The sequence below is a fragment of the Pinus tabuliformis genome, chromosome 3_2, assembly GCF_031772625.1.
Source record: "Pinus tabuliformis cultivar Carrire ecotype Pingquan chromosome 3_2, CPIR1, whole genome shotgun sequence".
Lineage (NCBI taxonomy): Eukaryota > Viridiplantae > Streptophyta > Pinopsida > Pinales > Pinaceae > Pinus > Pinus tabuliformis.
In genome coordinates this window covers 853607071-853616981 of record NC_142302.1, presented here as the reverse complement: position 1 = coordinate 853616981, position 9911 = coordinate 853607071, and the positions used below count along the sequence as shown (strand labels likewise).

The 9911-nt window shown below is 38.7% G+C and overlaps 1 protein-coding gene across 1 annotated transcript; it reads left to right on the top strand.

Annotated features, from left to right (window-relative positions):
* Nucleotides 1-3932: 3932 nt before the first annotated feature.
* LOC149183347 (putative WRKY transcription factor 45) lies at nucleotides 3933-5114 on the top strand. The gene is made up of 3 exons (XM_089418704.1): nucleotides 3933-4276; nucleotides 4481-4627; nucleotides 4720-5114. The coding sequence occupies exons 1-3, from the start codon at nucleotides 3933-3935 to the stop codon at nucleotides 4856-4858; spliced, it is 630 nt and encodes a 209-aa protein (XP_089274830.1). The 3' UTR covers nucleotides 4859-5114.
* Nucleotides 5115-9911: the final 4797 nt, after the last annotated feature.

Below are 9911 nucleotides of genomic sequence, written 5' to 3'. Positions count from 1 at the left end.
TGATCTTCGATGATTGCGGAGGAAGGGTTGTGGAAGATGGATGGGTGATTTGAGGTGAAGATGTGGGTGGTTGACTTCGCGGAGAGGGAGTTGAAATGGACGAAGTGGACGAAAGAGTCTCTCTGTCAGACTCTGGAAGTGCTTTCCTTGCTCTTTTCCTAGTGGGGAGAGGAATTTCAGTTGGCTGGATGCCAAACCTTTCACTCTTCAATCTGGTCAGGGGATGAGCAGGATTGTACTGCGAAGTCACGCTGCCTTTAGATTTATCAGACCTCTGAGTAAAAATAGAGAATCCCTGGAGTTTACGGATCAAAGTTTGAATTTCAGGGGGATCAATGATAAGTTGGTCTGATGTATTAGGGTGTGTAGCAGCGGTGGATGCCCGAGCGACCTCTAGTTCCGAGTTTAATCGTACCGGAGAAGTCGGGGAAGTTGGTGAGGGTGATTTGCTCTCAGAATGGTATTTGGATTTTGAATTATGTGCCATTCATAGCTCGGCCCTCCTTCTAGCGCCAGAAATGTTGAGGGCCCCGAAATCGGGTCGACAACAAGGGGGATACCCACCCGGTCCGGAACCTGGTTGGTGGCTCCTTGCCCGTTTGGAGTAGCGGGTCCGACTGGGGGTAATGGGACCAGTTTCCCAATGTGAAGGGTGTGCGTGTGTGTGTAGAGTTTGATGGTATTGATTTAAAGGTTTTTCTAAGCTAGTATTAATTCTAACTGCTAAACTAACTCTATACTAATATAATCTAATGAAGAAAAACAATACATCTAATCTACGCTAACCCGGGGTGTTTTCTTTTGTTATGCGATCTAGAAAGATTTCAAACAACAGCTGGTAATAAAGATCATTCAGCTATTATCAGAATATAAATCAATAAAGATAAACCACTCTGCATAAGAAGTTAGGCAGAACAGTTGTGAACAGCATATCGCATAATTAGTTATTCATATGTCAAGCATAAATAAATGACTCCACCATACAGAAGTGCCAAATGGTAATACACACATTCATACAGTAACATATAAAGAACTCAGCTGCATATCACTTTAGGAATACTAGCAGAATTTAGTCAAGAGATAAAAGTACCATTTATGACTGACTTCACTAATAAACTTCAAGCAATAATGATTTATTTCTACTTGTTCTAATATCTGCTAAGAGTACAGAAGTGCAACATCAGTAACAGACATTAAAATGCAAACATAAATAAATCTTGATCCATCCATTCATCAAAAACCCCCTCCGAGGGTGCAGAAGTGCATGTTCTGAGGACAAGTTTTTTGACAGATTTCTGGACCCTTCTCCAAATGCCATGAGAAGGGTTAAATACTACTAACTAATTAATCTTAATTACACAAATTTAGGGAAACGGCTTCAAATCACCGCCCTTTACTAAAAGCAAATTTATTTCTAAAACTTAAATCTAATTTCTGACCGTTTCTGTATATTCTCCTTAGTGCTGTAAACAGTGCAACGTTTGCCTGGGAAGAGTCGGCTGGTTGCCTTCTTCTTTCGCTCGGGAGATAAAAGTGGAAATAACAAGAGCTGGCACCTCCTTCTGACAGACCAGAAGATATTTTCGAAAATCTTTCTCTAGCTGGGTGTATTCGCTGCGTATATACTTAGCACAACCCAGGTTCTTCTCGAACTGATTTTGTTGTTGCTATTTTGGTTTCTGGTCGTGCGAATGACTGAGTGAGTTAGGAGTCGTGCTGTATGGGCAATTCCCTGTGTCGAAAATTTCTTCCGTTCTTTGTTCCAGGCTTTTCTGGAGCGTCCTCCTTCTCTTACGCTTCTTTCTCTGCTTTACCAAGTCTGAGCTTCAGGATCTTTTGCAAACACGCTGCTTTTGTGCGCCTTTGACTCTTCATCTTGGATAGTCTAATTTCATCAGTGCCGGTTGGCTGATAGTCTGGAATCCGCGGTCCTACTGCATGCGGCATCCATTTGTGGAGGCATCTTTTCTCTGTTATCTGATTGGCGCTTTCCCCTTTTCCTTAGATGTTTCCTGCATATAGATTTATATCAGTTGCGTGTCTTGCAGTCTACGCAAAGAAGAAGGGAAATGAAAAGATTGACATGAAAGCATTAAATTCTAATGAATGCATAATCCTGACATTCATCATGACTTGACTCTTCGGAAAACGCGATGCAATCATTTCTAGATACTCAAGCATGTGGTGATTAATTTCCTTTAAGGTGCGCGCTTAATCTTGGGTCTATCGTGTATGTCGGAGAATTCTTGCGATGAGTCTTTTCATATCGCAGATCGCAGATCGCTGACATCGCAGATCGCAGATCAATTTCATTCAATGGTTTATGCTTCTTAGTGCGATGTTTGCAATGTGCGATGTCGCATATCGGCGATCGGCGTTTCTTGAAGATCTTCTTTTTAAGAGCGCTTGGAATGCATGCGACGCGATGAACTTCGCGTCGCTCTTTCGCAGTTTTGCTTTTCGCGCTTGGGGGATGCTTCAGTCTTTCCTTGCGATGCGATTTAAGCCTTAGGGAGAAAAATACAAAAATTTTAACAAAATATTTTTTGGATTTTTTGTTCAGGGTCCCCCCTTTGCTTGATGTTTATGGCTAATATCAAACAAAGAGGGGGGGTTGTTGGTGACCACAACACTAGTCTATTTCATAATTCAATACGGGAGGATAGATATAGGTGCCAAATCTCCTCCACCCATAGGGAAATGAGATAGACTTAACATCCATGTTGTCACCCATAAAATCATGGTAGATAAAACTCATTCCATCCTATATCACAACCTTCCTTACCACACTTGGACATTATATCTACTTGATTGTTCCATATACATGATCATACTAGGGTTCTCTATACCTACCATACCACAACCCAGAGACTTGCTAATATCTCACTCACCATTGACTCCATTATAAACCACTTTTCCTTGCAAGAAAATTGCATACAAGGTCAGACATGTCCATGACTCATGTACCAACCTCCTTAGTAACCCTTTACCTTTGGTGCATTATTTTAAGGGAATGGGGTGTAACCTATCCACTCTTTAACTATGAGGGAAGCAAATTTTATACTTCTACCTTTGTTTGCTAGGAGGAAGCAAATTCTATAGTTCTGTCTTTATTTACTAAGATGTTTGCCTCCTTATTCTTTTGTCCCAAGGTATGAATTGTAAAATACTTCATTATTTCTTTTAATAAAGGTCTAATCTTTTGAAAATGATATTTAAATTTAGGTCATTAAGATGTTATTCAATTTTAAGTAGTTAGAATACGATTCCATCTAGGTGAATTATAATTTGAGAATCTCCCACTAAAACTAATTTGTTGAGATTCAAAAAAAAAGCTTGGAGCAACCATTGATTTATGGTTCTATTTGATTGTTGGAAGCATGTCGAAGGCTTCCTGAGAAGAATGGTTCAACTTATCCACCAAAACTTAATATCAAGCCCCCTTCTACCCTCCCTTATTTAAATACCTTTAACCTATTATATACCTTTATAAATAAATTAAATTTAAAAAATAAATAACTTGAACGTAAAAATAAAAGAATACAAATAAAACATTCCTTCATTCAAAACCGATGACATCATTAATGGAAAAATCCTTTACGAAGTTACTAACCGATGACATCATTAATGGAAAAATCCTTTACGAAGTTACTTTCTCTTTTACTCCCATGACAATCATATCCTAACATGCTAGGAAAGCACCCTTCACGTTCCACTATTAACGCGGCATTGAAACGCCGAGCCGAATCCGGACCCGTCCAAAGAATTGAAAGTCAACACGACCTGCGTTAATTTATGTCTCTTTCTCATTTCTAATCAAGTCCATCGATCTTCGTGGATGCTGCAGGAGGTGCAATACGCCGGTGTCCCACTCCTCCGATTCCCTTCAAAAAGGTTTTGCCAGTTTCAGGAAGACTCCTGGCGTATTTGCAATGGCTAATTTTAATCCGAGAACTGCCCATTTCCAAGCAGCCAATAAGGGTGTCAGCCAGGGACAAACCCAGCAGCTGCGGGAAGCAAACTGTTCGCAGCACATGAATGAAGGTGCCGAAGAGTTTCGAATTTCTGACTTTCTTGTTTCGGAGGAGCAAAGCGACAATTCATGCAAAAGTGAGGATGCCGGTGATCAATGTTACAACTTTAACACTGTCAAATCGGGACCAGGTTTCCAGTGTGATTATGCAAACCCTTCTCCCAGCAATTCACCGTGTATCCAGGAGAATCATTTGGGTCACAATTCTACTGTGATCCAAACCCATGAGCCTCTTGAGACAATGTAAGTGTTCGTTAATTTGGAGGTTCTTAACAAATAATATATCTAGCTTATTTAACTATTCATCTTAAACCTTCTCCGGATTTATTAAGCATGTAAAAAGATTAAAAACTTGAGATGGAAATCTCTATGATGATCTGTGCTCTGATATATGAATTTTTACAATACTTTATGATAGTGAATGGTAAAATTATCTATTTTGAACAGAAACCCTAAGAAGAGCAGCATGAAGGGAAAGGCAGATCGAGCTCTGAAATATGCATTTCTGACCAGATCTGAAACTGACATTTTGCAAGACGGCTACAAGTGGCGAAAGTACGGCAGGAAAATTTTGAAGAACCGCCCTAATCCGAGGTAGTTATACTATTAAATCCGAGGCGCTAATGTTATTAGACTTCATTTAATGTTCCATTAATCGGACTATGTGCTGGATTGTTTGTTTGCAGGAACTATTACAGGTGCTCGAATAGCAACTGTGATGTCAAAAAAACGGTGGAACGTGACACCCACGATAAAGGAATTGTCATAACTACTTACATGGGGCAACATAATCACGAAAGCCCAACTATAATTTATTATATTTGAAGGCATGAACCGCATCAGGCTTCAGCTGCCACGCCAAATTACTAGCTCGGTAATATAGCTTTCTTACTATGATACTACGCCTGTTCGGGACTTCTTACTAATATCAATAAATAGGTCATTGGACAGTAATTTAACACTGTAATTGGTGCTGCACGGGTTGGGTTTATAGGGTGTATTTGTCATTCAACTTTTGGAAGTTCACATCATGAGTTTATATGTTCATGACCAGGTACACAGATAGTTTATACCATGCCCGTCATTATGCAGAATAATCAAGTAAATTTCGTTCGGTTTAAAAAATAAAATGTATGCAGCCATGTTACTGGTTTCTGTAAATCCATTATGCAGTAGCAAGGGTTTTTAAATTTATTTTGTTACGTGTAGTGTGATTGAGGATGATTCCAGCCATAAATAAATTTAAATGTTTATATGGTATATCTTGCGCATAGAGAGAACATCACCATCAATTATTAATGCAGATCCAAATACAAATCTAGGAGCAGAGGCGCCGGCAGTTTACAGAGGATAGGTCATCATTAGTCAATGTTGCTTGGGGGAGATAGCCCTCCTAATAGGTTTCTCAAGAGTAGCCAAAATGATGTCACATCCGCTTCTCAATATTATATATTTATAAATAACATTTTTATATGTGAACACATAGAAAATATCCATTTTTTTTAACTTAAGAATGGATAAAGGTTAAATAAATAATAAATTTAGTAAATTTATTCCTTATATTATTAAAAGTAGAATATATAAAAGGAGGGATATAAAAGTAGGATATATTAAATATATATATTTGTACATAAAGAGGGAAATAAAAGTAGAATATATATATATATATGGGAAATAAAAGAGTTAAGTACTTTATTTATATATTATAATTATTAATGTTTCTTTTGAACCCACTAAATATCGCTGATATGGGTAATTACTTCATTGTGGTTTTCTTGTTATTTTTTGGCAGACTCTTCCTAATATTGTTTTTATTTGCTAGCATATATTGATATAGTGGAGGGTACTAATTCTTATGACCCATAGTGTGTCTGGGATCTAGAACTCACTCAACAATGTTGACCAAAATCTCAAAGTCCAAGTGGGTGTTCCTATCATGAACTGTTTGGGCTTCAAGTAACTAGATTTCATCCATAATTCTTTTTTGGGGGGAGAGGTGGGTAGTTGCATGGTAGAGGTAAGCAACAGTATGGACTTGTGAGTGGGTGCAAGGCCTACAAGAGGCATAATGAAAATGTGGTGAGTAAACACAACTAAATGTTGGATGAATAACAGAAATAATGAAGAAAACAAGAAAGCTCAACAGAATAACCAAGACAAGAAACTGAATGGATTGGAATTTGTTATTCAACAATGATTCTCCGCACATTACATTTCATGGGCATTTGTTAGTTTTATATCATAGACCGTCGTTACATAACTAATATTTCGGTATAAAACTGTCTAGTTACATTTTACCCAAAGTTACTAATTCGTTGTCAAACTAAAAAACTCCACCTTGACAACAATTTTCCTAATCTCTTGCCCATGCCCATTCATCATCTTTTCTGCAAGCCAAGAGAAGCTAAACACCACCGCAGCTTCTCTATTGTAACTGGCTTTGTGAACATGTCTGCACAATTCTCTCGCGTATGGACCTTTTGAAGAGCTACTTTTCCACCATCGATCACATGTCTCAGAAAATGATACCTTACATCAATGTGCTTGGTTCTTCTGTGATAAGCAGGATTTGTAGCCAAATGAATAGCGCTTTGACTGTCACAAAGTACATTCACTTTCTCTTGTGTCCTTCCAATCTCATCGAGCAGACCCTTTAACCAGATTGCTTCTTTACTGGCATCTGAAGCAGCTATATATTGAGCTTCGGTAGTGGACAACGCAACTGTTTCTTGAAGCTTTGACATCCAACTAATTGCTCCACCTGCAAGAGTAAAGACATAACCTGTAGTAGATCTTCTTTTGTCCAAATCACCTGCATAGTTAGCATCTACATATCCGCAGATTGATCCTTCACTACCATTAAAGATGATGCAATGGTCACTTGTGCCTCTTAGATATCGAAGCACCCATTTCACTGCTTGCCAATGTTCTTTACCTGGATTTGCCATGAACCTGCTGACAACTCCAACTGCATGTGAAATGTCAGGTCTTGTAGATACCATCGCATACATTAAGTTGCCTACAGCGTTTGCATATGGTACATGAGACATATACTGCTTTTCATCATCAGCTCTAGGACTCAAAACCGAAGAAAGCTTAAAATGGGAAGCTAGTGGAACATTAACAGGTTTCACATTATTCATAGAGAACTTTTCAAGTACCTTCTCCACATACTTCTGCTATGATAACCAAAGCTTACCATTTTTCCTGTCTCTGTGTATCTCCATGCCCAAGATATGTTTCGCCGCTCCAAGATCCTTCATATCAAACGTCCTAGAGAGTTGAGCCTTTAACCTGTTGATCTCTTCCATGCTTTTGCTTGCAATAAGCATATCGTCAACATACAAAGCTAAGATAATGAATATGTCATTGAAACTTTTGAAGTACGCACAATGATCATACTCACTTCTTATAAAGTTTTGGCTCACCATGAAGGAATCAAACTTCTTGTACCATTGTCTGGGAGACTGCCTCAGACCATACAATGATTTCCTGAGCTTGCAAACTAATCTTCTGCTGCGACCTCGTACAAAACCTTCTGGTTGTTCCATATATATCTCTTCGTTCAAATCACCATGTAGAAAAGTTGTTTTAACATCTAACTGTTCTAACTCAAGATTAAGCAACGCAGTTAGTGCCAACATAGTACGTATAGAAACAAGTTTTACAACTGGAGAAAAAATCTCATGAAAGTCTATACCTTCAACCTGAGAATACCCTTTTGCTACCAGTCGCGCCCTATACCTTTCGATACTTCCATCAACTTTCCGTTTCAGCTTGAAGACCCATTTACATCCAACAACACTTCTCCCTTCAGGAAGCTCTACAAGATCCCAGGTATTGTTCTTGGCTAAGGAGTCCATTTCTTCTTCCATAGCCATTTTCCATATCACGCTATCTGTATCATCTACTGCTTCCTGATAACAAGAGGGTTCCCCATCTTCAGTAATCAAAGCAAAAGATGAAGCAGAATCTTCATACCTTTTGGGAGTTTTCCTTTCCCTTGTAGACCTTCTCAGAGCGACTGGTTGCTGAACTGGTTCAGAAACTTGCACTGGTTCAGAAGCTTCAACGGCTTCCTTTGTGTCTTCAACACCTTTTTCTCCAGAAGTCTCTCCTTCCTTTCGACTGTCACCGAAAGGTCTAGCCTCCAACTGAACTCGTTGATTTGGTGATAACTGTTCCTGTTCAATTCTTTCAACATTTGATTTTAACAAAGAGGATTCATCAAATGTTACATCTCTACTAATGACTATCTTCCGCAATGTAGGATCCCACAACCTATATCCTTTCACTGCATAGTCATACCCAACAAAGACATAACATTTCAACTTTGGATCTAATTTTGAACGCTGATTTTTCGGAATAAGAGAATAAGCATCACAACCAAATATCCTCAAATGTGAATAGTCACAAGACTGACCTATCCAAACTTCTTCAGGAATTTTACAATCAATTGCTACTGAAGGTGATCTGTTAACTAAATAACAAGTAGTAGATACTGCTTCTACCCACAACTCCTTTTGCAAGTTAGCATTGCTGATCATGCTTCTGGCTCTTTCCATAAGAGTCTAATTCATACGCTCAGCAACACCATTTTGCTGAGGAGTATAAACAGCAGTTTTGTGTCTAACAATTCCCTCATCCTTACAGTATTGTTCAAATTCAACAGAAGTGAACTCACCACCATTGTCAGTTCTTAGACATTTAATAGATTTGCCTGTTCTTTTCTCTACCATTACTTTAAATTGTTTAAAGACATTTAATACATCAGCTTTCCTTTTTAGCATATAGACCCAAACTCTACGGGAGTAATTATCAATGAATGTTAAAAAATACAATGCACCTCCATATGACACAACAGGGGAAGGCCCCCACAGATCAGAATGAATGTAGTCTAAAACATCTTTACTATTATGATTTCCAACTTTAAATCTCTGTTTACACTGTTTTCAATACACACAATGTTTACAGAAATCTAAATTCAAGGATTTCAGACCGAGAAGAGATTTACGTTTCATCAATATCTGAAGACCTTTCTCGCTCATATGACCCAATCGTTGATGCCATAGACGAGTACCTGCTTCTTCCTTTTCTGACGCAACCGCTGCTTCACTGATCTGAGTACTTCCTTTTAACCTGTAAAGATTTCCGACCTTTTCGGCCTTCATAACCACAAGTGCTCCTTTAAAGACTTTTAAGACGCCATCCTGACCTGTAAACTTATATCCATCTGAATCCAACACTCCCAAAGAGATTAAATTTTTCTTCAAATCAGGTACATGTCTAACACTAGTTAATGTCCTAACTGTGTTATCATACATCTTAATCCTGATATCTCCCATCCCAACAGTCTGACATGACACATTGTTACCCATAAACACAGAACTACCGTTTACATTTTCATACGAGGTAAACCAATTTCTATGTGGGCACATGTGATGCGAAGCACCAGAGTCTAACAGCCAGTTATCAAAACCCTGAGAGACATTACATTCAGGTGAAGTTTCATCTATCATACATAATTCTTCAACAGATAAAACTTCGTCTATCATACCTGAATCGACCTGATTCGCTTCATTCTTCGGGTTTTCGGATTCCTTTCGTTTCCAACAGTCCTTCTTCAAGTGTCCAACTTTACCACAGTTCCAACATTTTGCCTTACACTTCTTTCCCTTCGATTTCGATCTGGAAGACCCCCTTGGTTTTTCTCCTCTTTCCTTTGAGCGTCCTCTAGCGACCATGGCTTCTGATGCAGTTGTTTCAGTGCTGGATTTTCTTCGTACTTCTTCAGACAAGAGAGCTCCCACGACTGATTCAAACTTCAAAGAATCAGCAGAGCTGAAGCTGATTGAAGTTACGAAGTGATCCCATGATT